At 36.2% G+C, this 27,188-nt stretch overlaps 3 protein-coding genes across 3 annotated transcripts; 2 read left to right on the top strand and 1 right to left on the bottom strand.

The window, feature by feature from the left end:
* Nucleotides 1-142: 142 nt before the first annotated feature.
* LOC124636074 (succinate--CoA ligase [ADP-forming] subunit beta, mitochondrial) lies at nucleotides 143-6,846 on the top strand. The gene is made up of 10 exons (XM_047172029.1): nucleotides 143-291; nucleotides 1,854-2,048; nucleotides 2,154-2,224; nucleotides 2,532-2,694; nucleotides 2,782-2,922; nucleotides 3,092-3,212; nucleotides 4,273-4,416; nucleotides 4,508-4,635; nucleotides 4,768-4,920; nucleotides 5,328-6,846. The coding sequence occupies exons 1-10, from the start codon at nucleotides 226-228 to the stop codon at nucleotides 5,499-5,501; spliced, it is 1,356 nt and encodes a 451-aa protein (XP_047027985.1). The 5' UTR covers nucleotides 143-225; the 3' UTR covers nucleotides 5,502-6,846.
* A 1,620-nt stretch (nucleotides 6,847-8,466) lies between these two features.
* Nucleotides 8,467-21,693, bottom strand: LOC124636063 (AP-3 complex subunit delta). The gene is made up of 19 exons (XM_047172019.1): nucleotides 21,453-21,693; nucleotides 20,745-20,840; nucleotides 20,144-20,413; nucleotides 19,716-19,845; nucleotides 19,143-19,282; nucleotides 18,314-18,387; nucleotides 16,692-16,840; nucleotides 16,035-16,180; nucleotides 15,311-15,512; nucleotides 14,502-14,673; nucleotides 13,845-14,010; nucleotides 13,339-13,535; nucleotides 12,892-13,050; nucleotides 11,701-11,845; nucleotides 10,576-10,705; nucleotides 10,379-10,498; nucleotides 9,911-10,040; nucleotides 8,937-9,331; nucleotides 8,467-8,779 (listed from the first exon to the last, which is right to left on the bottom strand). Exons 1-19 carry the CDS (start codon nucleotides 21,546-21,548, stop codon nucleotides 8,709-8,711), a joined length of 2,988 nt encoding a protein of 995 aa, XP_047027975.1. The 5' UTR covers nucleotides 21,549-21,693; the 3' UTR covers nucleotides 8,467-8,708.
* Nucleotides 21,694-22,193: 500 nt separating this feature from the next.
* LOC124643858 (COMM domain-containing protein 2-like) lies at nucleotides 22,194-23,682 on the top strand. Its single transcript, XM_047182982.1, has 5 exons — nucleotides 22,194-22,390; nucleotides 22,602-22,679; nucleotides 22,862-22,944; nucleotides 23,029-23,202; nucleotides 23,302-23,682. Exons 1-5 carry the CDS (start codon nucleotides 22,240-22,242, stop codon nucleotides 23,614-23,616), a joined length of 801 nt encoding a protein of 266 aa, XP_047038938.1. The 5' UTR covers nucleotides 22,194-22,239; the 3' UTR covers nucleotides 23,617-23,682.
* The last annotated feature ends 3,506 nt before the right edge of the window (nucleotides 23,683-27,188 follow it).

Here is a 27,188-nt window from a genome sequence, read left to right as displayed (position 1 = left end):
TCTAGAATCGACAGGCTCTCGTAGGGATGGTGAGACATAGGATAATTATTTATTATGCAATAGCATAGACACCAGCGCCACATATGCACGTCTTTAGGACGAGTTGTAGCGCGGACTCTACGAGCGATTCAATCTGTGGTTAAAAAAAACGTCAGGTGTCTATGGTAGTTTAGTTTCTGCGAATGTCATTTGAACCTATTCTATAGTCTCTGTGGTAGTGTAAAAATGGCGACTCTACTTCCCCGTCCTCTTGGTCTTGCCCAAACTATTTTCCTGAAAAATGGAAGCAAGGTAATAATATTTGACTGATTTTCGGTAGTTAGAAATGCATACATAACACAAACAGTTTTTTTATTTGACCATATTGTTTCAAAATAACACGTAAAATAATAGATTATTGGCGCATGTTTTAATCGAATTTAATTTAAGCGCAATCTTTAATACTTTTTAATTCAGTAAAGTAATTCACATATTTTTTTCGTCTACATCAACAGACCTTGAATGCATTAGAAATTTATTTATAAATTTGACCTTGTCATTTTCAGCTTTTGTGACCTTACGTCATCGCTATGATGTTTGAACTTCGTATTTTTCATGGGAAATACCTTGAGTTAAAAAAATCTTTGGCAAATACATAGATAGGATCAGTTAAAGTAATAAGTACTTCTGCACAACTTGTGTCAAAATGTCCCTCAAAGGGCCAACAACACTAACATATTCTTGCTGCAACCATTTATAACCACCAAATCACATAAACCTATTCAGCATCTTAGGAATTACTAGGTAAATTCAATTAAAATAAACTCGTACACCCACTGGCATTACTGATAATATAACATATACTTTTGTACTGCAAACTTTAATTTATTAAAAGTAGTATTCTTATTGGCATTTCTTTAAAAACATATTGTTTTTTTATAATAAAGTGAAACTTCAAAACTAACCATATGACTATTTAAATACAGCCAGTAACGGAGAATATTGAATTCCATTTTTCATTATCAGTATCTAAATATAAGAAAGTGAAATAGATATTAGATTTTTACTATAAAAATCTGTACTATTCCCATAGTTATTTTTTACAATTTATTCACTTAGCTAAAGGTCTGAACAAATTGTTATTGCAACTGGTATCAGTTCTTCAGTATGTGTAGTTTTAATAAATTATTAATTGGCTTATGTCCACTGAAACATTATATTTTATTCAGGGATATAGGATTATGCTAGTGAAAAATCTCATTCCAGTAGATTGAAGATTACACTTACATACAAACTTTCAAAACCATTTTAACTGATTATTATGTGTGCATCCGGCACAGATTGAGATGCTGTACAATGAATCATTATCTAGCTTTATGAGACTGAGGTGAAGAGTATCATGTTCAAAGATTACAAAACTTGAGAGCAATGTTCAATATTGTGTTATCTACTTCATGTGTTACTTTTGTATGAATTAGCAATATGTGAGCTATATGATGCTATATGCATTTTATATTATACTTATGAATAACATTATGTAAAAATGTGTGAGTCAACAGTTGTATTGTGATTAGATTGGATCAGGTGATAGTGACTGCTGACTTTCTGTGAAAAAACCGTTTTCATTTCCCTCAGATGAAATCACAGTTATAAACAAATAAGATTTTTTTTTTATTTGCTCACTTTTGTCTTTATAATATCTATTGGAATATTTCTAATGTAATGGTTTATAATAACAGATTTATGTATTAACATATCTTGTTTCACATGAAATTATTTTTTTTATTCCCTTTTAAAAGTCATTCTGTTGATACAAATGTAGGTACACTTTTGTAATTAACGGTCAAAAATAAATGAAATCTGTATATTCCCAGTTGCTGGTAGCGGCAACTGCGAACCATCCAGGAAAACAACAAGTCCGCAATTTGAATGTCCATGAATATATTAGCTACACCCTCCTGCGAGACCATGGCATCCCCGTACCTAAGTTTAATGTGGCTACCACCCCTGAAGAAGCTGTTAAGTTTGCCAAAGAACTTAACACGCAAGACATTGTACTCAAAGCACAGGTAAATTCTATAACATTGTTTTATACACTAGCTATTTGTTAATAATTTGGCTGTATTCAGCCTTTTTAATAAGAGCAAAATTGAGATAATCATGTTAATAAACAGGTACTTGCTGGAGGCAGGGGACGAGGTGCTTTCAAAAGTGGCCTACAGGGTGGTGTGAAAATGGTTGACACGTAAGAACATTTATTATAGTTTTCATTATTTAATTAATGAGAGCCTTGGCTTTAACTAGAATTAATAAGTAATATAGAAATATTTTGTATAAGGTATTTACGTTGTTAGCCTTGCCTTTCAAATTAGATAATATGTAATGTAATAGTTAACTACTCAGAGCAATTAATTTAACCTTCATAATTGTCTGAAAAACAGTAGCATTTTTATTATATAAATAATTCATTGATGTTATTACAATATTTAAAATTGAGTATAAGTCGAATTTATAATAGTAATGTTTTCTAATATGTACATTTTGTCATATAGACCCGAAGTCGCCGGCCAGATCGCGAGTAAGATGCTTAAGCAGTACTTGGTGACGAAACAGACGGGCGCGGCGGGACGCATCTGCAATAAGGTCATGGTGACCGAGCGGAAGTTCCCCCGCAGAGAATTCTACATTGCCATCATGATGGAGCGCAGCTTTAACGTACGTAAGGCCCATTCATCAATTCTCAATCACAAACACTTGATACACCAAATAAATAAAATTCAATTATCATGATTGTTGTTTTAGGGTCCAGTAATAATAGCATCCTCCCAAGGAGGTGTGAACATCGAGGATGTCGCGGCAACCAACCCCGACGCTATCACTTATGAGCCTATCGATATCATCAAGGGAATCCAGGACGATCAAATAGCGCGTGTTATGAAAAAGGCATGTAGCTCCAATTTTCTCAAAATAACGACTTTCCAGAGGCTAAACCGATAACGCTATGCCATATAGCGAACAAAATTGATTAACTGCAACCTGTGTTCATATTCTTGGTCATACCTAGTTTTAAATATGTATTCAAAACCAACATTGCAACGAAATTATTTTGTAGATCGGCCTTGACACAAAGGACGCCCATGATATGGTTAAGAGGATGTATGACCTTTTCATCAAGAAAGACGCTCTTCTGATTGAGGTGAACCCTTACGCGGAAGATGCACTTAGCGGCAAATGTAAGTTATTTACTACTATATTATTTTGTTTTTATTGAACCATTGTTTAAGCGGCAGTAAAAAAGCTGAATCGGTATTTCCATTTTGCATGTTTGCTGCATGTAACTAGATTTTTAATGGAGGGCAAATTGATTAACCCACAATGATCGACGTAGAATCGAAGTATAGCTTGTTTAGATTCAATATCTAGGTCGTTAATCTAGTTAACTAGAGCGAGATCATGATGTGCTGAACGTTAATGTTAAGAGGCCGGAGGAAGCAGGTAATTGCGCTACTTGTGTACATTGATACAGTACGCGAACCAGATCAAACCGCCGTCCATTAATGCCAATCGTATCAATCTAATAGCCAAAATATTTACAATGATAAGCTTGATTGTTTTGACTACCTACTCCGTTATTTTGATTCCTCTTTATGATCAGTAATAGATTACTTATAATACAAACATGATATAGAGCAAGCTGAAAGTCAGAGGCTAATATAAAAATAAGACGTTTGGAAGCAATTAAATTTAAAATCGTTTGGAATGTACACGTGTCTATGTATCTTCGACAATGTGCTGGCGCCTGATCTTATTTTGTCTAGGTTGCCGTACATTTATTTCTGTGTATGGTGTCTTTTCATGGGATTAACTTAATTGTAATTACATTTTCGGAGATAACAGTAGTATGCCGCCGCAATAAAGCCCGTACGTCTTGTATCTGGCTCGGTTATTTTTAGCCCTTAACATACGTCACTGATTAGCACTAACTAAATCGTGCTAATAATATAATAGAGCAAATTCAACAAAGTGCTCGCAGATCGCGTAAATCGATGTTTTTCACATTGAAATGGGTATATCTCAACTAGTGTCATAGTCATGATAATAGGAACTTTCTTTCATTATGTCCCTAAATGAATTTAATTAATGACCCGTTGAACACTATTCATTGCCATTGCAAGTTACGCTAATATACATAACACAAAGCGAGTCTACACAACGTAATGTCTACAACCTCGTGCCAATGAGTGGCATTGACAATGATGTAACTTTACTAACGAACATTGTTATTTGTTTCAGTCTTCTGTTTGGATGCCAAGTTTCGATTCGACGATAACGCGGAGTACAGGCAAAAGGAACTGTTTGCTTTAAGAGATGTCACTCAGGAAGATCCTAAGGAAATCAGGGCTGCCAAGTTTGACTTGAACTACATTGCTCTTGATGGTAAAATATAATTGAATATTAATATTTCAAAATAGCCAATTTTTTGTTGAAGATTGGATAAGATTTAAAATGTATATTTGATGTGTTATAGGAACTATTGGGTGCATGGTGAATGGCGCGGGTTTAGCTATGGCTACCATGGATATTATCAATTTGCACGGAGGCGACCCCGCTAACTTCCTCGACGTCGGTGGTGGCGCTACTGCAGCTGCTGTGTCGGTATGTTGGCATCATTGTCTATTGTGTTGCCATTGTTGATTCCTAATAATGCCGTATTTAAATGTAATCTGTATAAAACGTAAATTATTATCGGTTTTCAACAATGTAATACAATTTAATTGTATCATACAGGAAGCGTTCAGTATCATCTTAGAAGACCCCAAGGTGTCCGCTATTTTGGTGAACATTTTCGGAGGAATCATGAGGTGCGATGTCATTGCAGAGGGTATTGTAACTGCAGCCAAGAATCTTAACATTCAGATCCCAGTCATTGTTCGTCTTCAGGTATGTATTGTGTCAAAAATATATTGTCAAATCTTTTTAAAACACGATAAATCGGGATTTTTGTTTTTGAATAAATAACTTAAAGTTCGGCCATTCAGAGAATGCGTTCCTGACACGTCGCGATTGAACTGACGACGTAATAACATTCATTGATTATTGATATAATAATGTTGTTTTAATGCTCCTCAATTGTTAAAACGGTAAACAACCAGCAAAAATATTTTTATCGTAACTGCAACGCCATTGCAAAGTTACGTCGTCAGTTCAATCGCGACGTGTCAGGAACGCATTCTCTGAATGGCCGAACTATAATTTCTGAACTTTCTGAATAAGAAGATAAAGTTTACCTTAAACTATATAATAATTGTTGTGGGGTGTTTGTTATATAATTAATATTAAATTTGTAGGGTACAAGAGTAGAAGAAGCGAAGAAACTGATAGCAGAGTCAGGTCTCCGCCTGGTGCCACGTGACAACCTCGATGAGGCTGCGCAGCTCGTAGTACAGCTCTCCGAGATCGTGTCCCTCGCCAAAAAAGCCGGAGTCGAGGTGAAATTCGACATCCCTAAATACATTAAGTAAAACTTAGCAGTATTTTCGTAAATCTATACCATCACTATCTAATTGGTCATCATTGTTGTCTAACGTAATCGTTCTTTAAGTATTTTTGCTTCGAATTTAAAATACTTGCACATGTGAATATAAGGAATGTATATCGCTCACTGTCGAATGTACTTGTGATATGCGATATCATTCTACGTTTCAATAATAGAGTCGCCACGCTCTTATGGTTTAAATGAGCAGGGACGCTGTTGTATCTAAGAGGATTCAAAATTTGTACATTCATAACTTTCTAGGTAAAAATGTATATTTATGGCTACATTAAATCAATTCTTCTTTTTCATCTACCTAGTCTGTGTACATTTGAATACCTTGAGTTAAGATCAAGAGCGTCACTGCTTCAATAGAAAATAGTGTCGCGACCGGCCCTGGTAAGGCTGCGTAAAGTCATATTTGGACTAAAACATCTGTTTGGACAAATCACAAATTCACAAAATTCTTCTCCCAATAAATAGAAAGACTTCTGTTGAAATGGCAGCAAAGATTTAATCTAAATTATGCCATTGCACAGAACACTTGTTTGGTCCTTTTGCTGTATTTATAAAGTACTTGTAGTCTAGCTATTCCATATACTATATTATCGATAAGCGTTATTGTTATATTACTACATATACGAGAATATGCTGAAGTAATTTGTGATATCTACATGTGAACTATTTAGCACTTTAGCCTCTGAGTTACCCTATCAAACAATTCCTAATGCTATTTGATCGAATATGTTACGGTAGATTGCAGTTAGAACTGGTTGCATCAGAGCCGATTAGATTTATAATGTAGTTCATTATTTATTTATTGAAACACATTTTAGTATAAGTAAAATTATTAGATGATACATGCTTAGTTCGAATTATTGTTATAACATTGATGTTGTAGAAGTGTCAAATGCTTCAAATTGTTATAAAATTGTAATTTGCTATGTCATCATGAGCATTAATCGATCGAGATCGAGTGAAAGTATTTCAATTACCTAAACATTAATTTATGAACATTTTATTTCATAAAAGTATGTATTGTTATTTTTTAAGTACACCTGCATTGTTAGAGGTGAAAGTTGAGACGTGTAACGACGCAATAATTAGTATTTTGTACATTATGTACTCTATGTATGTTTATTTGTAAATAGGATCTTTTTTTTATTTGCCACGATAAGAACCTCCTAATAGGTTTTTATCGAACTTTAAAGTACAATACATAAATGGTATCAACAGTTGAATCCAAGTATGCATATTAGTGTATTACAGTATAATATTTATTTTTGGCTTCTTTTGAAGATAAACTTATTTAAATAAAATTTATTTTAGATCTGTATTGTAGTTTTTCTCTACACCTTTCTATTAGAAATAGTTGTTATAGATATGTATTTGTATATTTCCCTGTATATTAACAGTAGAAGTGAGGCAGTGTTCAAGTATTTATTTTATCTTTATCGCTTAGGTGTCATTCAACTTAGCTAGTGCCGCCAGGATTAATTCCATCGAAGATGTCCCGTGCTTATTACCTGAATACTAGTGATACTACACATTTGGGAAGACCAAGCAGACGTAGAAAGTTTCAAGATTTTTTAATGTTAATTTATTTACCTAGAGACTTGTACATCAGTTATGTGCTTTTCTTAGCTTCCGCGGTAATAAAAGTATCAAAATTTGCTTGAATTAAAAAGGTAAGTTCTTCCAGAATGCTTGTAAAACCGCCAAGCACAGGTATGGTGGATAAAAATATAAGATTAGGTGTTTTATTATCCCAAGCCGTGGTTTTTAGAGTAGGTGGGCCGTTGTGTGAGCTAGGGGCGTATTTTATTTTCTTATTATATAGCTGGCATATTATTTTATAAAGTCCCAAGCCGCGCATTTTTGTATGTTCACGTTAAACTCACAACATACCGAATTGATTTCCATATGGAGAGATTCATGAGGAGTGCCTTCCTCATTAAAACCAGGTATTGCTAATTATTTATTAATTAAAAAATATATTTATATGTAAACGTAATTTATTGAAAAGTTAAATAATTATTAACTTATTCATATGATGATATTTTCTAATAAAAAGTAATAGTAAAACATTGTCGTTTAAATTAATATAAAAAAGCAGCATTTTACCCAGCGCTCTGAACTTGCAAAATTCGTCTTTTAGATGATTTGTTTATTAATATGTGTCTGTTTACACCACGTTTTTCTTTCCCGGTATACATCATCATGTTAACAATGGATCGAGAGATTACAACATACTTCTTGTCTTTGGAATGTGCGCTACACGGCTACACGTTCATATGACGTATATTAATTTTATCTTAGGGTGCGTCTTAAGTGATCTTTAGGCGAACGCGAAGCGGCGCGGGTAATGTACGAATTTCTTTCTGTAAGCCAGCTGGTACAACGGATCGTAACAAAAATATTTTGTAGGTCTTTTAAGTATATCCCTGTGACATTATTTTATTGCGGGTGTGAGAAGAACCATTTTTACTAAATCTCATCATGTCATAGGTTGCCATAACTTACAAGAAAGGGACTTCTGGCGGTAAAGGCGGGAAGAAAGGAAAAGGTGGGAAGGGTAGCATGGAGAGTGTTTGCGCCCGACTGCGCAAGAGGAGGAAGTAGACCGCATAACTGCAAACTGATTTTTGTTTTTTGATTTTGTATTTTTTTTGTTTTTGATAATGATATATTTTGATACCGATATATTTTGATACTAAAGTTTATGTTGATGATAAGCATAGATGTGACTAGGGTTAGCATGCTCTGCGAGAGTACTTGATAAAATTCTAGTTTCTACTATTTTTTGTGTTGTGCGTGTCGTACGTGCATTGCGTTCAATTTGTATGCGTCAATGTTGTATATCGATGCGACTACAATTTTTATAAAGGTATTTGAATCAAAAATTATAAAGTTGCGCATTGGCAAATTACAGGTTTTTAATAATAAAACTGTGGTATGATTAATATATTTAGCTTTTTTATTTGTTACTATATAGACTTATGGAGATATAATATATTCATATAAATGGACATAGTTCACTTTCAAATATGAATGGAATTAATAACTAATACATATTGGAGGTGAACTAATCTTCAATAAAAAATATCCTTAAATTGTTCAAATTAACAATTGCACTGAGATAGCATGTGTAGCATGACACGAATGAAGAAAATTAAGCGTTTACTTATTATGTACACTAAATGACTTCTTTGCTAGGCGTAGATATACCTAGCGCTTCTTCGTATCCTGTCTTCTTTTCGTGTTTGCCTGTAAATAAAATTATTCAGTTTTAGCTAATCGATCCATCGAAAATGTGTGGCGTTAAGTTACATGAAAAAGACCACAATGCCACTAAAAGCACAGAACATTATATTTTCAGATACGGAGATAATCGATTACTTGAAATTAAAACTGAAATGTGTACCTTTCTTGGATGATTTATTCCTCTTGGATTCTTTGTCTTTTGATTCCTTTTTAGACTTTTTATGTTTTTCAGTCTTTGTGCCCTTTACGTTAGGTTCAGCAAGTGTGGCTTCTTCCTCCGGTTCGTCACTAAGTTTTACAGTTTTCTTGCCATTCGTCTGGCTTAAATCATCAATGAGCAACTCATCATCCACTTTAGCCAATTCTGGTAGCATTAAATCTACTGTCTTTTGTTTAGTTTTCTTTTCCTTCCTCTTTTTCGTGGGTTTGTCGCCTGACGCTTTGTCAGCGGACTTTGTTTTCTTCGCAGATTTGGACTTTTTGTCCAACAGTCCGCTTTCAGGCGACGGGTACTGATGTATTCTTGACGTGAGTAATTCTTCTTCGCGTAGAGGCCTGTTAGTAAAAGGAACGTATTCAAATGACATGTTACATGGTCACCACATCCTTAAGCTGTTAGCTGTCACTATCAAATTATATTAAGAACATTTTATTTGTAGAAAATTTCTGCTTTCTCTAAGTTTTGTAGTAGGATATGCTATTATCAGAAATGAAAAAAAAAAATCGAACGTCGACTTATGCACGAGCGTGTGGAAAATTGCTATAATCATCATCCTCATCTGCATCTTCTTGCATTAGCATACGTAGAGTTGTGAGTAAGGGCTTCCTCGCAAAAGTATGGCTACCCTACTAAACTATTTGCCGCACAAAATCGCATCGCAAGTACACGAAACTGCGATGCGACGCCACATGTGGGAGCCCTAAGTAGTAAGTGAGCGGTAAGTACTCTGCCGAGGCTGCGGGATTGTTCGAAAGAGTTACCGCGTCCCTGGTACATAAAAAGCGTACGACGGAACACGACGGTTTTTTTTCAGTAAGAGTCTGACACTCCCTCACCGCTGCTAACCCACAGCGGGAGCGGTCATTTGATGATTTTTGACGTCGTTAAAAAATATAAAAAAAGTAAATAAGTACTGGTCGAGGTCGAGGTCGAGCGCGCGGTGCGGGTCGTCGGGCGGCGGCGGCGGCTCCTCGTCCGACAGCGCCGCGCCCTCGGGCAGCTCGCCGCCCTCCGCCACCGCCGGCCGGCCCAGGCTCGCCTCCTCTGCACATACAACATAAAGATTATTACTCATAGAACCTGTAATCCATCTGTGTACTCAATTAACAAATCAATTACTGCTTAAATGTAAATTACTCAACTAAAGGAAATATTGATAGGACTTTACACAAATACATACTGAACAAATTAATTACTGCTTAAATGTAAATAATGATACAATTGATTTTATAATTTTTATGTATGAACGTTGATTTCAGTTTTTAAATAATAGTTACATCAACTCTCGAAAGAAAAAATTTGGTAATAAGATACTTGTTTCTATGCATCAATTTACAATCTGTCAGGTGAAATGATGATGATAATAAATATACATAACTCACCTTCACTATCAGAATCACTGGACAGTTTATCTTTTTTGCTTTTTCGCTTCTTTGATGTCCGCTTTTCCTTTTTCTTCTTAGAACTTTCACGTGATATTAAGTATTTATCAGATCTCTTGGCTGTGAACAAAGTTCAATTGTAAGTCAGCAGTTTTTAAAGATAACGCTTATAATATTCTTATACAAAATATACATACTATGGACTTGTAGAGGAATCTCAAGGGCAATCTCAGCGATGGGCACGTCGTCTTGTTGGTAGGAGCGCGGCGAGTCGTCTTTTAGATAGTGCGGGTTGTTAGCTTGCTCCTGTCGCCTGGCCTCGCGTAACTGTGGAGCAAATAACAACATAAATATGCTATAGCACTTATTACAGGAGTTTTAGGCAGAGTGGAAAAAGCCAAAAGCATGTCAGTTTATGTCATTGATTCACAATAACGATAAAACAGTGCTTCATTTAGCATTAATTGAATTCATTTTCGAAACATGTCAGATGTTTCAGATTTCCAGAGTCGACTGTATAAGGGTGCGTCCACATCTGGCGAATGCGCCGCGAATGCGCAGCACGCGAGCCGATCGCGAGCTGTCCGCGAGCTGCGCGCGTGCAGTCACTGCAATAGTTCGGTGCGCCTCTTTAGCGCAACTCACGCAAGGCTCGTATAGAGCGCGCGAGCGGCGCGCGATCTGCGCGCAATCAGTTCTCGCCCTTACAGTTCCGTATATTGGCTCAGTACTATCGAAGATGGCAGACGTCGCGCGCCGCCTGCGCGCCGCTCGCGTGCGGCGCTTAGGTCGCGCGCGAGCTGCGCGCGGGCCAAGCAGAAGCGGCGCACGAACAAAAATGCACGCGCGCAGCTCGCGGACAGCTCGCGATCGGCTCGCGTGCTGCGCATTCGCGGCGCATTCGCCAGATGTGGACGCACCCTTAAATCGAGGGTTGAGAAAAAAAATACTTGCAGAAAGACTAATGGCCAGTTTCACTGATGGCCGGTTATAGCTCATTAGGAAATTACCTGACAGATAAACTATCTATATTGCCTACCCTACTGCAATTATAAGCAGCCTTTGTCTGGTAGACAGCATTGACTATCGGATAATTAACTTACATTTAATCGGTAACCAGTGGAACTGGGCCTAAATATAAATGAATGAACTATAAGCAGTGCGCAAAAAAAACTGGTGGTCGAGAATCAATAACAGAACGTATCTAATCATAGAACATATCATCATTAGTAAATTTTACGTATCTATATAACTTATTTAACTATAAGTTTGACTGAATAAAATCAATTCCTGTATAAAGGCAAATGAATTCGATGTGTTACCATAGCGAGTTCCTCCGGCGTGAACTGCGCGGTGGGGCGGGCGTCGCGCGGCGCGGGCGCGAACACGGCGGCCTCGCCCTCGCCCTCCGAGCTCGAGCTCTCCGACGACCAGCGCGAGTGGCACACCCACTGCTCCAGGTTCAAACTGGAAAAACATTCAATCTTGCTCAAACCCAATTTTTGACGTGACAACGTCTTATAAATCGATGGGGCCGGCAACACGCACGAAAAAATAATAGTTTAAAAAAACTAAAAAACACGCTTTTTATAGAAAAATAAACTAAAAAATATAAAATAAATTTTAATGAATTTAAATTAAGAAAACAGTGTTAAAAATTTCAATGAATATAAATTCATAATAGTGTGAATACAAAAAAAAATATTTTAAAAAAGCGTGGGGTGCATGGTGTCAATAGTTATAAATATTTTATTGACAGATATGAGTACAGTGATTTTCATTTCGATAATATCTTAAAAAGCACCCCACGCTTTTTTTAAATATTTTTTTTTTTGTATTCACACTATTATAGTTCGGCCATTCAGAGAATGCGTTCCTGACACGTCGCGATTGAACTGACGACGTAACTTTGCAATGGCGTTGCAGTTACGATAAAAATATTTTTGCTGGTTGTTTACCGTTTTAACAATTGAGGAGCATTAAAACAACATTATTATATCAATAATCAATGAATGTTATTACGTCGTCAGTTCAATCGCGACGTGTCAGGAACGCATTCTCTGAATGGCCGAACTATATTAATTTATATTCATTGAAATTTTTAGGTATATTATTGAAGTTGGTTGTTCGACATCTGACGATCAATTTCTTATGACGTTGTCACGTTCGACTATCGTCAGTAAACCGAATTTACAGACAACCGTTTTTTTTTTTCAAATAGGCCTTTAAAAACTTTCGAAACGTCAAGCTGCAAGCACAACTAGCCATTCAACAGTTATTATTAAAGCGAGTTTAGAGTAACGTATAGTTTCGCATGTTTGGCTTACAAACAAAAAATGTTTTTAATTACTATTTTATTTATTGAAAAACTGGTTAGCGAAAACAATTTTTACCCAGATTCATTTAACTACGAAGTAGTCCTTATAATACCTATATCACTTAGCTTACCCCTGGTAATGGAAGAATAACCATCAAATATTTTATTTTTATAAATGGCTAGACAAATGACTTACTCTGAAGGCATGGGCACTTTCTTCTGCGCTTTAGGCGCGACGGGCTTCAGTTCGCCCTCGAACAACTCTGCCAACTCCTCTATGAGACCGCCGCTGAAGCCCTGCGTACAACTCTCTCCGTTTACATCTTCGCTGTTCTCTTCTTTTTCTACACCATTACTGAAAATTAATAAATAACGTTAATGTCATTCATGTTGCCATATCCTTTAGCTTTTTTCTTTTTACTTCCTCAACCCACTTACCCACGCAACCTAATACGTCTTGGTTTGACTGGTTTTCAGCCTTTCTAGCTTCTGACTACCCACAACGCGTTCAATATATAGCAGTGTTGCTTAATTTTAAAATTGATCGACCCGTGCGGTTGTTAGTCACGAGCACCCATCACTAGATTTTCACCAAAATATATTTCCTATATATTCTACATCAACTTATAGCAAATTGAATTACCTCTGTTCATGTTCAACAAGCAAGGTATCATCGTTCTGCATGGGCACAGTCTGCATGGGCAGGTCTGCACAGTCGTTGGGGCTCAGCTTCCGTAGCACTATGGTCAGCAGCGCCGTGGCGTTGTGACTGCGCTCTTGTACTTCCATGTCTTCACTACACAGCAGAGGTCGTAGACCAGCTAACGCCTCGCGAATGATCTGAAAACCAGTCGTGAACATTTTATTGACTTTTTGGGAACACGTTATTCTGATTACACGTTATACAAAGAATTGTTTAACTTTTAGGGAAGAAAATTTGATGTTATTTTGCTGTAAATATAAAAAAAAACCTCTATCACAGCATGTGAAACTGCTAATGTTATAAACAATAAACCAACTTCAATAATATACCTAAAACCATAAAAATAGGTTCAGCCAAAATTGATATAATCACTTCCCAACAAAAAGGTCAAAATGAGAACCTCCTCTTCTTGAAGTCGGTAAAAAAATGTACTAATGTGGACTCACAGCAATAGCATGTTCCATGTCGTTCCTCTCCTCGTATATCCTGAGCAGATGAGCAGTGAGCTTGAGCGCGGCGTGCACGCACACGGCGCGAGCTCGCACCGCGCCGCCGCCGATACCCGCGCACGACAGCAGCCCTGATACCGACTCGCGCATCACTGACTCCTCGCTGGATGTAAAAAAGTATGCTTGTTATGTATTTAGTTTGGTGCTTGAAGGGATTGGGAGTTATAATAAACGATAAAATTGCAAGTTTGAAGATTTTTAAGGGGTTGAATGAAGTTTCTTTCATAGTTGGCATGGCATGACGCTCATTCGTGTCGTTATATTTTTACTCTTGTAAGTGCTAAACGAGCATTTTAAGCGTAAATGTGTTATTGAGTGTGACTGCACACCCAGGACTAAAAGTAAAGGCTATAAATTATAATCATTGGAATTACGCGCATATCAATAACCTGAGAGTCTTCAAGTCAAGGGTGAATCTGACACTAAGACACTGCCCTTGCAATAAGGTGAGATAGTGGTCATAGATTAATCCTATCGCGTATAAGCGTGCTCCATCTTAACTAGGACAATCAAGTGAGATACTGGTCAAACGTGAGCCTACTATACACATAAACAAAATTAAAAAAGACTGAAAAAAAAACAGCTATATATTACCGGCAGTACTCGGGCAGCACGTAGGCGGCGGCGTAGAGCACCTCGCGCGAGGCGGGCCCGGGCGGCGCGGCGGCGGCGCGGGCGACGAGGGCGCCGCACTCGCGCGCCGCGAACGCGCGCACCTCCGCCACGCGAGCCCCCACCTCCGTCAGCTGCGCCGCCACCATGCGACCTGAGAACATATTTACGAGGTTAAATTGAAAATAATCATTTTTAAGGCTAAAACAGTGTACCGATTACTTTATAGTCCACTGTTTTACATGGGTCTCCAATGGGGTCTCCCCCAAAGTATGTCATTTAACATTGGCAATTAATGTCAATTTTCGTATTTACATGGGTCTCCTCCAAAGTATGGCATGTAATAGAAGTAATTTATGTGTATCTTTTTCGTAAGTATGTAAAGAGTTTTTAAACGCCAAAAACACATTCACTATAAATAGTCGAATCGAAACCGGTTACCGAATCGAAGGTTTATTAACTCATTTACCTGGTGTATAATTTTATTTATGTATGTTTATTGAAGCACAAGTTCGCCGTAAATAGCTGTTTTTCTTTGAAACTGGCGTTTATGTTGACGATGAACATGTGCCAAAATGTATCTTGGACACTAATGACTAATTAAAAAGGTGAAGGAAAACATCTAGAAGAAACCTGGACTATGAAGCCTAAAATCACCAAACAGTGCTGAGCAAGCGTGGCGATTAAAGCTTCATCCTTCTCCATGTGAAAGGAGGCCTGTGCCTAGTGGGACGATAAAAAGCCTGACAATACCAATTACATTATAAAAACGATATACAAATATAACTAACCGTGTTTAGCACTAGTCTCCATCTCAGTAAGCTCAGTGAGCACGGTGACGTACCACTCGAAGTCAACCACATGCTGATAGTTGTTCTGCGAGCAAATCTCGATGATCCGCGTCAACAACTCGTCACGGTACAGCGTGCCTTCCGCGCGGTCCATGTGCACCATCAGCTTCTTTACTATCTCCATTAAGTTTTTCTTTGATACCTATTTCATAGATATAAGACTGAGACAAAGATACGAGAGTTATGTCAGTTTTCATCAAGTGGCTTTGCGTGTCCGGATTTGCCAACTTTTGACTTCACGCTAGTTGTAAGGTATGAAAAAAACACAGCTGCAAAAAATGCATCGAATAGGGTATTTTGGAGAAGCAAAGAATTTAACGAGAGAAGCAAAAGTCCCGTTTATGACCAAAAATAGTCGACTTTTAGCAGTTTAAACTAGGCGTGAGAGTCCTGCAAATGTGTTATGCAGAGTTTACACGAAGCCAGTTATGCTGGCGCCAGTCCTGCGGAGGTCACTGGCTAGAAAATAGACGGGCACTCTATTTTCGCCAGTGCTTGAAAAACTGAGGCAAATTCCAAGCCAGCGATGGTTGCCAGTCTAATTGGCTGCCAGTGTTGGCTTCGTGTAAACTATGCTTTATGGATAATCCATCACCATTAGTAATATTTTTTTGCCTGTCTATTAAGTAATGTATGTTCTTGAAATTATTTGTTAGGTACTTACCATGCCATACAATAGACCCAAAGCTCTCAGCCTAATTGATTCGTCCTTATCGTCAAGACACGCCAGAACGAGATCCTTGTGAGCCTGCACTGACTTAGGGTGGGACTTGAGTATTCTTGACATCGCCAATAGGCCCAAGTATTTCACTGTCAAAACATAAATACGATTTATTGGGCCAATTAAAATATAAATAGATTAAGGCCAGCTTTTAACAAAGAACAAATATCAAAATATAAATGTCACTACAGGCACTTATAAAATCTTATTCTGTCTACAATGTGCCAAGCGTGCTCGCACTATTATATTATATATTTTATTTGGATTTCGAAAAGTCGCAATGTAACAATCCCATTCATCTCATATTTTACTACTGCCTTAAAATATGCTATCTAAACGTAAAAAGCAAAAAACTGGTCAATTATTATACACTAGCCGTTTTCCCGCGGTTTCACCAGCGTCGAGTGGGAACTACTGCCCGTGCCGGGATAAAATATAGCCGATGTTACTCGGGAAGAGTGTAGCTTTGAAATAGTGAAAGTTTTTTTTTAAACGGTCCAGTAGTTTCTGAGTTTATCTATTATTATTTTTTTCCTTTCTATAATATTAGTATCTAAGTATAGATTCAAACGAGAACAAAAAATAAAACAACAGACGTACAATTTTGATCGCTGTCTTCGATGAGTATCCTGAGCTTCTGCACGCAGAGCTGCACGGAGGCGGCGTGGCCGGGCATGCCGCTGCTGATGCTGATCAGCACCGCGATCACCGTGTTAATGCACTCGTATAGCAGCGACATGGCTGACGTACTGCGAAATATATACTGTTATATACATATCTGCACAAGTATATAAGTACTGTAAAGTGAGTTGAGTACACTGCTCATGTTAAATTTTCCCCCAGTAGTAAGACCACGCTACGCTATGCTATCCCACTGGCACACGTCATGTCGATGTCCCGTCGGTGCAACCATGTCGCTGCGCAAACGTTGGAGAGACCAGTGGGATAGCATCCTACATAGTTGCCTTAACTTGGGAAGCGTTAAGTTATTTGACGTTAACTGTACTTTTAGATACCTGCTTGGTTGGTTTGTATTCCTAGATACCTAATTGGTTTGTAGCATACATATATTTATTTTAGAGTTCTGTAGCCAAACTCCTGGCATAAAAATATTGACATTCGTTTTAAGATTTTATTATCGCAATAAATTAATTAATGATGATTAGCATCATATTTTAAAGGATACATAATAATTTATGTATCTTCTATATATCTGTCTGTATCTAATTAGAATTTAAAAGGTACTGTAATATTCAATGTGTTGTCTAGACAGCATTGCTGAACAATTGGCCTTGACTTATGCTAACTACGGAATCCTTCACCCACCGCGTGCCGTATTTCTGTAGTATTAAATTTGTAAAGTATCTATCCCTTTATTTATACGCACGATCGCGTGGATTTGTATTCCAGCATATAATTAGGTATTCATTAAATCTGGATGTTGACAGTGCTATTGTGTACTTACGCTATAAACAATGTACATTGCTTCATAAACAAATAACAATTATGTTACAAGTCCAAGTCTAAAACTAGTGTTTCCAAGCTCTAGTGTGTTACGAACACGCAGTGCTAGTGTAAAGGATAAGCTTATTTAAATAAAATGTTGAAAAAGCAATGCAAGCAGTCTTACAATTAATATCCTCAAGTACTGTTCTAAACGTATCTATCTGAAACTTAAATTTATAAAATCCATCATAGTAAGTTATACTAAATTGCATTCATGTTAAAAAAATAATCCATCATTAGGCAGTTGCTTTATAATTTATTTATTGCATTCGTTTGACGAATTTAGGAAACTTTAATACATAATATAATTAGGTACCCCGATAAAAATAAACACGTAATTGTGGGTTAATTTTAATATCACATTCTTCCTTCTCGCATGCCCGAAAGCGTCAGAAATTGTACAACTTTTATGATAAACCAAGAGTATATGCTTGTTACCAGCAAGAGCAGCTTGAATAAAATAAAGTTCATAATGGAACTTTAAACATAAGTTTGAACTAACTTGTTGCGAATATTACTATTTTCTTAACATGAACACACTATATCTAATTTTGAATTTACGAGAGTACGCTTTATTTTCCTTTCACCCCATAGAGACTACATGTAATATAAAGACGACACAACTGTCTACACATTGCTGGAAGGCTGTCAGTGACAGAACAACAATTTGGCCATGTCTGTGGTGTGCCTGCTTCAATGGACAGTAACTGACTCACCTATGTATTAAGTTAGTTAATGGTTCTATCAGTTTCTTGCCAAGTCGAGGCTCTAATGGGGTTAAGGCACCAAACTGCAACAAACACAATGAAACTACATAAGACTAGCTTATGTGATAGCAACCAATAGCTAAATGATGTCAAGTCTCTTGTCTAAGGTTCTTCTAGACGTTGTTCCTGCTTCCTTCATTCATTAAAATTGACGACGATTCCTTTGGTACATGTTGGAGATAAATCAGCAGCAAACATAATACAAAAATGTGAGCCTGATGTGCCAATTCATAAGTGTCATTCGTGTGGAATTTTCCTTTATTGACAAGCAGGAATATAAGCAATGTAAAGATAAATTCTTCCTTCATCCAACCTTTTTAATATAAATTATTTGTAAATGGTAATTCCTGTTAAAAAATTGTCTTTATCATTTGTTATATTCCAGCTTTGGTAAGTCAGAATGTGGCTTTGTGGCTAAGTTGTATAATAATTTCAATGGTGAGGTGTGGTGAATGAGTCTAGCAGTTTGGGTAAACTCTGTTTGGAAAGTTTTACTAGTGGTACCTGCAAATTAGATCTATGAGGCTTTGGGTTATTTTTCTTCCAATGTCTGGTTCATACTGTGTCATTAAACCAAACTGTGAAGAATCATAAGTTATTTGAGATGTTTATAAAAATTGTTTAGACATTTCATAATTTAAGAAAACAATCATAATTAATTTGAAAAAATATTTCAATAAGCATTTAGTCAAAGAACATAATGTAGCCTGTATAATCTGACAGAAAGTGACCACTGAAAAAAAAAATATTAGTTTCTCATTGAAAACCAATTACATACCAATTTGATAATTTTAATTAACATCCAGTTGTTGGTGGATGTTGTCATCAGTTTGAAGAACACTGGAGCTAGTGAGAGGTAGTTTTTAGGATTTTTCCTTGCTAATTCACAAACTACATTAACAGCAGCTGATTGGACACCTGTAATTATTATGAATAATGTGAAATACAATTTTTTATTCTGAAGTAATCTTAAGGGTTGGACCACATCTGACAGCACGGAATCGCCTTTTTCCGTCGCCCTTTCTCTTTCTGTCGTTTAGAACTGCCATTTGCTAGACCGAGACAGAAAGCATAATGCGATAGCACGCGGCGCAATCCTCGAGGCGATCGGCGTCACGGACAAAATGCAATGGTCGGCAGGGAGACTCCGGAACGCTGAAGCGCGCGATAGCATGCTAACGCATCCTTTCACCAATTCACAGTATCATTTTCACCAGTTCACAGTATGCTGCCGCATGCGTTCGCAGCTCAGCATACTGCAGCACGTGGTAACACAGGCGGATCAAATGTGATTCCGTGCTGTCAGATGTGGTCCAACCCTTAATCGATTTTTCATACAAATAATAATTACCTGGGTCAGGATCTTCTAGTTTCTCTTTTAGTTTTGGGAATGCAGGTCTTAGTGCCTCTGGATACCTTAGAAATACTTTGTACATCATGAGTACAGCTTTCATCCTTAAATAAGGTTTAGTTGAACTCATCTACAAACAATCACAAAATTATTGTTGTTGCTGTATGTGTATTGAGGTAAATAAATGATAAATGAGTAATTAATTTCCCAGAGACATTAACAGATTAAATAGCCTCACAAATATTTTGTATTTTTTTTCTAAGAGTATTGTGGTCTAATTAACACTCAAACATTGTTACATTGGACATTTTCAAACGGATGAGAGATTGCACATCACATTGATTAATTACTTATCTTTGAGATCTTGAGTACAACACTTAAAAGAAATTAAAAAATAGATATGTATCAGTAAGATGCGTGTTACTCACCAGAGTCATGATGTCATTTGCAAGGTCTCTAGCTAAGTCATGGGATATAAAACAGCTGAGGCCACTGAGTGCAAGCCCTGCCTCATACTGATTCTGTGCATTCAGATCCTTCCTGATCATATTTGTAGTGAGCATTAGTAGTTCTGAATCTGCATGGAATGACTGACTAGCCGCTAAGTAACCAATGCGCTTGTACGTGAATTTGTTGGAACTCATCACTTCTATTATGTTGAATATAGCCCAAGATATGTCATATCCCAACATTTGGAGCTGTAATAATTGCAAAATAATTTATTTTATTTTAATATTAATTTAATAAATAACAATAATAGTTTAACATGATTTTTTAACTCAAAAATTGTAAACCCATTAGGCTAGTACATATTCATATTCAGCAATTATAACCAGATATTTGAATAACTTTGATTTGTAGAATATTGTATCATCCCAGTATTTGTATTCTATAAAGATAAGTTACCATATGGGTATGTTATCTGGACAACATATTGGTACTGCTTACAAAGTTTATCAAATTGTATACCTACAAATACATTGTGATAAAGGAGAACAGAGCTAGTATTATATATTCATGTATACTTACATATGTGAGTTTCGCCACTGCATTGGCCTTCACTGCTATGTTTTCTTGGCGCAACTCTACTTTTATTTCTTCCATACATTGTGCTATATACTTGGACTAAAAATGAAAAGTTGATAATGAATTTATTATTTATTTGTTTATTTGGCAGATTAATAATTTATTAGATATATTTTTTTGTCATAAGTGTTTCAGATAACTTATATGTATTTTTAATGATGAACTTCATAAAACCAACTGTTAAAATATTTCCCAAATGTAAGATGAAGACACAGATGTTAAATGATGTTTATTTTGCAGATTAGCATATTGATTTTCATCACAGACAACAATGACCTATAACACATTGCATTTGTGTCAATAAAAATACGTTGCCAATATAAATGTGCGTACAATTTCATATCTAAACTGTAATTCATTATTTGTGGATACTGAAAGAGATTTGAGTCTCCCCAGCAAAACTTTGAATAGTTTCTCATTACAGTGGATCATTCAAGCAGCAAGTCCCAGACTACCAAGTGGGTTATCATTGGCTAAATATTTAATTTATTAATTGAATCGGTGTTTGCTACACCATAATGTGACAGTGGAGGGGTACCTACAAATGGAAAGTGTCAAGAATGTATTGTTGATCAGCGTGTGGGATTGGCCCCAGCATCCGTGCTAAATGATGATTTAATAGAAATGGGACATTAATGCACATATAAATACCTCATTATCTTTATTATTTCTGATTCCTCGAACTAAATCCGTCAGATTTTTATCGAACATCCTCTCGAAGTTTCCTTTGACTTTTTTCAAAGCCATGTTGATATTATAACTTATCTGACCATTAATTACAATTCTGTTATCAATTAAATTAAGTAAAATTAAAGAAACATGTCAACAAAATTATAAAATTGAAAAACTCGTAAGCAATTATGTCTACGTCAAGAAATTGACAACCATACATACTACCATAGACCAAAATAAAATCAAATATATTGACGTAAAATGTTCTTTCATTTAAAGCTAGTCGATTAATCGCATGTTCCAATGCGAAAGTGGGTACATTATTTTGGAAACTCTGAATGCTCTAAATGCTCTGATTCCAATACAAATCTATAGACCTACTAGGCTACTGAGCCAGATGTGCCAATCAAAATAGCAACTACACTTTGATAGACCTCCGGTTTCTAGAATACAGATTTTGGATAGCAATATCCGGCAGAAATTACAAGCAGCCATTATCTGGTAGATAACATTAATCTTAATAATTATCGGATAATTAACTGACATTTTATCGGTAAATACGATCAAACTCAGTAAGACCGGGCCTTTATATTGTAAAAAATGATTGATCATCTAGGAAGAGCCTTATTTGTGGGAAGTAGGTTTAAAACAAAATAATAAATACCAACTCCATTAATTTTTGGTTCCTACCTCTATATTGACTTCATTAAATGAAACTGTCAGTTTTGACTTTTGAGTTTTGTCCGACAATCAATGTCATTGTCATATGGAAAATTATTTATTTATTTATTTAGCTTTTATTACAACAAAAAAACAGAAGAACCTTAACTTTTGGATTTCCTATATAAAAATGATTATTTTGTTAAGTGAGTTACAGAAAGAACATCTCAGTTTATTAAATCAGCATTCTGTACAAGGTAAGGAAGAAAGATTCAAATAACATCAAAATCGTTTATTTTCTAAAACTGTTCAGTACAAGAAGTTTTAAAAAGTACGCAAACCTTTGATATTTACATTTACAGGCTACATAAGCTCATTGGATATAAACTAGTGATTCAAATTTGAAATACCTACGTTCTGCGCTACCTATCGGTTTACTCATTTATATTTTCTTACTATTCATTTCAGTTTTGATAGATTTCTGTAAACTGGCACTAGACTACCTGAACAACGGAAGTAATGAAAAGAAATATAGTATCGCGTCAGGTAAGAGAGGCACCCACCATTTGTGCAGTTAAATGAAATGGTTGCTTTGCTTGCTTACTCTGCTTATTTTTTTTGCTTGCCTGTCTCTTGTTGCTTGTGTTGCCTTGTCATATTTATTAACTAATAACATACCAAAGGAGACATCTTATGAAGATGTGAAACAACTCTCTATTATCTTGCAGAAAAACTCAATGTTTCAATAACGGAGGTACAAAATTTGGTACATGCATTGGTATATCTGATAGTAGAAGCATCTAGACTTAATGTAAGTAATGAAGATGAGTTTTCTTTCAATTCAAAAAAATATGCAGACTATAACAATACATATATTGCTAAAGTTTTAATTTAGTTGTCAGATGCAGACTTGAAATCATCATTGGCTATAGCGGGTTTCTCTACTGAGCAACAAGAAGTATTGGCAAAGTTGCACAACACCAAGAAAGCTGAGTTATCCGATGCATTGTATCTTCTGCAACAGAAAGATCCCACTTACCAGGACCTCTCTTGGAGATTTGAAATCCAAGTAAGTCAACTATCATAAGAAAGATAAGTGCATAAGCACATCATTGAATTAATATGAAATTACAATTATGTATCCAAAATAAAATCTCTTAACTTTCAGGTTGCTTCACGAAGTAACATGGAACAAATAAAACCAATAATTGCTATGGATTTTATGATCATGAAACCTAAAAACTATGGACTTTATACTGATCACAAAGACAGAACAGGGCATGAGAAAGAAAAAAGTTTAACTCCAATACAGATAAATTCAAGTATACAAGATGCCAAAGCCGCAAGTCACTGTCAAAATATAGTGAGCCATATTCTGCTTCAGTGTGATCTACCTAATTTATTGCATTTAACAAATAAACTGGAGCAAGCATTAAAGGAATCTAAAAGCCAACATGTACGAAAAGTACAAAGATCTCTTTAGACAAAAACAATAATTTATCAGCAGCTCTTATTGCCATTTTTTTGTACAATACATTATTACTGAATATAGATTTGTTTTATTGTATATTAAAATGATATTAGATGGCGCTCTGATTGCCAGGCGAGAGCAGGCAACATGTACTAATGGATAATTTCCAAGGTAAAAGAGAGGCGCGGCTGCTATCAGCCGATTATTGCGTCTGACTCATGCTCTGTACTGAAACAGCGTCCTAATTTCGCATATCGACTGCTTCACTCTGTTTGAGTAGGCACATACCTGAGAGTTAGTCTTGTTATGCTCCTGCTCCACCTGCGTCTTAACGCGTAAAATTTTGGCGTTACGCAGATGTGGCCAACGTTTTAATGGCATTATTAATAGCATTAAACGTTAAGCAATAACTCGGGTGTCGGTTTTTTGGACACATCAAAAGGGCTTTAGTGTGTAGCTTAGAGCGCTAAGTGATGTTGGCTACATTAATGCCATCTCATTGCACACATGCAAGGACGAGTGTAGATACTTTGTTTAAGCGGTAACTGCATTTTACGAGCACGATAATGGAATGGTCAAATGAGAAAGCTTTAGTTTTTAGAATTATTTTGTGTGCCTAAGTTTAACCTCTTTAATGTGTGTTAACGCGTTACTTCATGAGGGATTAACTCTTGCGGCATTGTAACCTAATGCTCCTGCTCCACCTGCGTTAGCGTTAACGTTAATGTCAATGGCCAACTACACGTTACTTATTGCATTAAAAATGCGTGTTGGCTACACTTAGGTACAATTCCGCAAAGAGTTAATCCCTCATGAAGTAACGCGTTAACACACATCAAAGAGGTTAAACTCAGACACACAAAATAATTCTAAAAACTAAAGCTTTCTCATTTGTCCATTCCATTATCGTGCTCGTAAAATGCAGTTACAACTTAAACAAAGTATCTACACTCGTCCTTGCATGCGTGCAATGAGATGGCATTAATGTAGCCAACATCACTAAGCGCGCTAAGCTACGCACTAAAACCCTTTGATGTGTCCAAAAAACCGACACCCGAGTTATCGCTTAACGTTTAATGCTATTAATAATGCCATTTGTATAAAATGCCATTAAAACGTTGGCCACATCTGCGTAACGCCAAAATTTTACGCGTTAAGACCGCACCGCGGATTTTTTGATTTTAGATAGCTCCGCCCACTACACTTCCGCGTCTATCGCGTCGCGCAAGCTATACTCTTCACTCAATGTGTAAAATTTGAATTTCGCGCCAATCGCACACGCCGAGGTCAGCGCGGGGTCAGGAGAACCGAACAGGGAAGATAGGGAGCCGCAACTTACCTAAGTTTTTTATTTTTTGATCGGATTTTTTTTTGTTGTACTTACAAAAATTATTTGTAATGAAAACTTTTTATGAAGAGTAATATGATAATTTGGACGCGTATGGTTGTGTGTATGTATGTGTGGTGTGTCGTGTATGTGTGTTTGTATATCCAGAATGGATGAATCGATATGTATTTAGGTTTTTTTGTTTGAAATGAAATTAATCGGGAGTGTTCCTAGCTTTATTTGGTGAATATAATAATAATCGGGTAATCGGCCCAAGATGGCCGCCGCCACAAAATGGCGAATAACATATTTTTTTTACAATTCCTTCAGTATGGATATCAAATGAAAGGGCTTGATTAGTATGTAGAATCATGTATAATATTATTTAAAGTCCAAGATAGCCACCGCCAGAAAATGCTGAATTGCATTGTTTTTTTATAGCTCTCTCAATATGGGTATCAAATGAAAGCGTTTGACCAGTGTTAAATAATTTATACTAATGTTATAAAGAGGGAAGATTTGATTGTTTGTTTCTGTGGATTGTATATGCTCTGAAACTGCTTAACTGATTTGATTTGCTTTCACAATTAGAGATTTACACTATCCCCAGTGAATGTAGGCCATATTTTATCCGGGCACAGGAAGAAGTTCCCCGGGAATGCGGCTAAAATCGCGTTAAACAGCTAGTAAAAATTAAGTGGTTAAGGAATAAAAGCGTCGCAGATCTTGTGTGTTATGTATGCTATAAATGTATGTAGTGAAGCTGTAAGGTATCAAAGAAGTAATTAAGCTAAGTAATTCATTTTTAAACATATTTATTAAAACTGAAATATAAATAATAATATAATGTAAAAAAAAAGAATTTATAGTATAACACGGTCTCCATCGATTGTTTGTTCTCAGAGTGCTTATAGTAAGTTCAACTCAGTCTTGCGCGCGGTTATGTGTGGGTAACCCTTGTACATATACAGTGACTTTGTGTGCGTGACAAGAGGTACAGTCGGGTACAAATACAGTTATTTAGGGGTTACGGCTGTTTAAGGAAAAACAGTTATTACGTAATTTAATGTTTATTTATCTGTGTAAATATCTATTGAAATTATTAAGTTAGTTTTTGATTTGTTTAATACCCAATAAAAATATTTATTTATTTATAATGATTCTGAATCGCTACTTGAAAAATCAAGTCCACACTTTTATTTATTGTCCTCGTACCCCGAGCTAGAAAATATGTAAGGAGTATTTAATTCATCTTAGATATTTCACCTCATTTATTTCTTAGATACTGTCAATGTCAATTTGAAAAAACTTATGAGAAAATAATGAAAAACTGTAAGATGTAATAATAAAAAGCTTTGGATGTTGTTTCATTTTTTGAAACGCTACCTGACTCCTTAAACATTTTCTTCGTGAACAACTAGACATTTTTGTAAACGACTGTACCCATAACAAAAAGCGATAAGAACACGTCATGCTCGGTCGACGTCACTGTCACACGAGCGAAAGTTGTATATTTACAAGCCGACGCACACATAGGGCCGCGCGCAAATCTGAGTTATCGTCACAAATTATTATACCTACGGCCGGAGCGACAACATGCGCAGGTCCGACCTCGACGAGGGCTATCGCCGGACTGGCTCGTCTCCGTACACATTGTGTATCAATCGCTAGAGCACGGACATAAGGTTCAGAATTGCGTAGCGTCTATCATGATCGCTGCCGCTCAAAAAATCCAATATCTTAAAACTTTAATTAAAAATGTTTGGTAATAGTTATGGAAAAATGACTTTGACAGAACCTTAATATTGATGTTAAGAATATATTAGAGTAATTTTGAAGCATAAAGATAGTGTAACTTCCTTGTAATTTCAAAAATAGTACTTTTTTAGACGTTTTTTCGGAATTAATTATGATCGAGTAAAATTATCAGTATCGTGTTTTCGTTCTGGCAGAATCTAGATAAAGATATCAATTTACCTATATCAAAATTTCAGATCCATTGGTAAGCGGGTAGTCCTATAATTTGGCATGGCAAACGGCTATCAAAATCACGGTGGCGTCTTAAGACGCAGGTGGAGCAGTAGCATAAGTGTAGCCAACACTCATTTTTAATGCAATAAGTAACGTGTAGTTGGTCATTGACATTAACGTTAACGCTAACGCAGGTGGAGCAGGAGCATTTTAATTTTCACTTAAAAATTCCGTTTAGAAATAAAATGTGGCTGAAAATCAAAGTTTGTACAATAATAACCTTTAC

Source organism: Helicoverpa zea, chromosome 2, assembly GCF_022581195.2.
Source record: "Helicoverpa zea isolate HzStark_Cry1AcR chromosome 2, ilHelZeax1.1, whole genome shotgun sequence".
NCBI classification, from domain to species: domain Eukaryota; kingdom Metazoa; phylum Arthropoda; class Insecta; order Lepidoptera; family Noctuidae; genus Helicoverpa; species Helicoverpa zea.
Note: the sequence above shows the minus strand (reverse complement) of the source record. Positions and strands in the feature narration are given on the sequence as shown.

Coding starts and splice junctions, on each gene's coding strand:
- LOC124636074 (XM_047172029.1), top strand. CDS start 226: ATGGCGACTCTACTTCCCCGTCCTCTTGGTCTTGCCCAAACTATTTTC. Junction 292..1,853: donor TCCTGAAAAATGGAAGCAAG/GTAATAATATTT, acceptor GTATATTCCCAG/TTGCTGGTAGCGGCAACTGC. Junction 2,225..2,531: donor GGTGTGAAAATGGTTGACAC/GTAAGAACATTT, acceptor TTTGTCATATAG/ACCCGAAGTCGCCGGCCAGA.
- LOC124636063 (XM_047172019.1), bottom strand. CDS start 21,548: ATGGCTTTGAAAAAAGTCAAAGGAAACTTCGAGAGGATGTTCGATAAA. Junction 19,846..20,143: donor CAAATGACATCATGACTCTG/GTGAGTAACACG, acceptor GATTGTTTGTAG/ATGAGTTCAACTAAACCTTA. Junction 9,332..9,910: donor CTCGACCTCGACCTCGACCA/GTACTTATTTAC, acceptor TTTTACTAACAG/GCCTCTACGCGAAGAAGAAT.
- LOC124643858 (XM_047182982.1), top strand. CDS start 22,240: ATGGAAAATTATTTATTTATTTATTTAGCTTTTATTACAACAAAAAAA. Junction 22,391..22,601: donor AAATCAGCATTCTGTACAAG/GTAAGGAAGAAA, acceptor TATTCATTTCAG/TTTTGATAGATTTCTGTAAA. Junction 22,680..22,861: donor GAAATATAGTATCGCGTCAG/GTAAGAGAGGCA, acceptor ATTATCTTGCAG/AAAAACTCAATGTTTCAATA.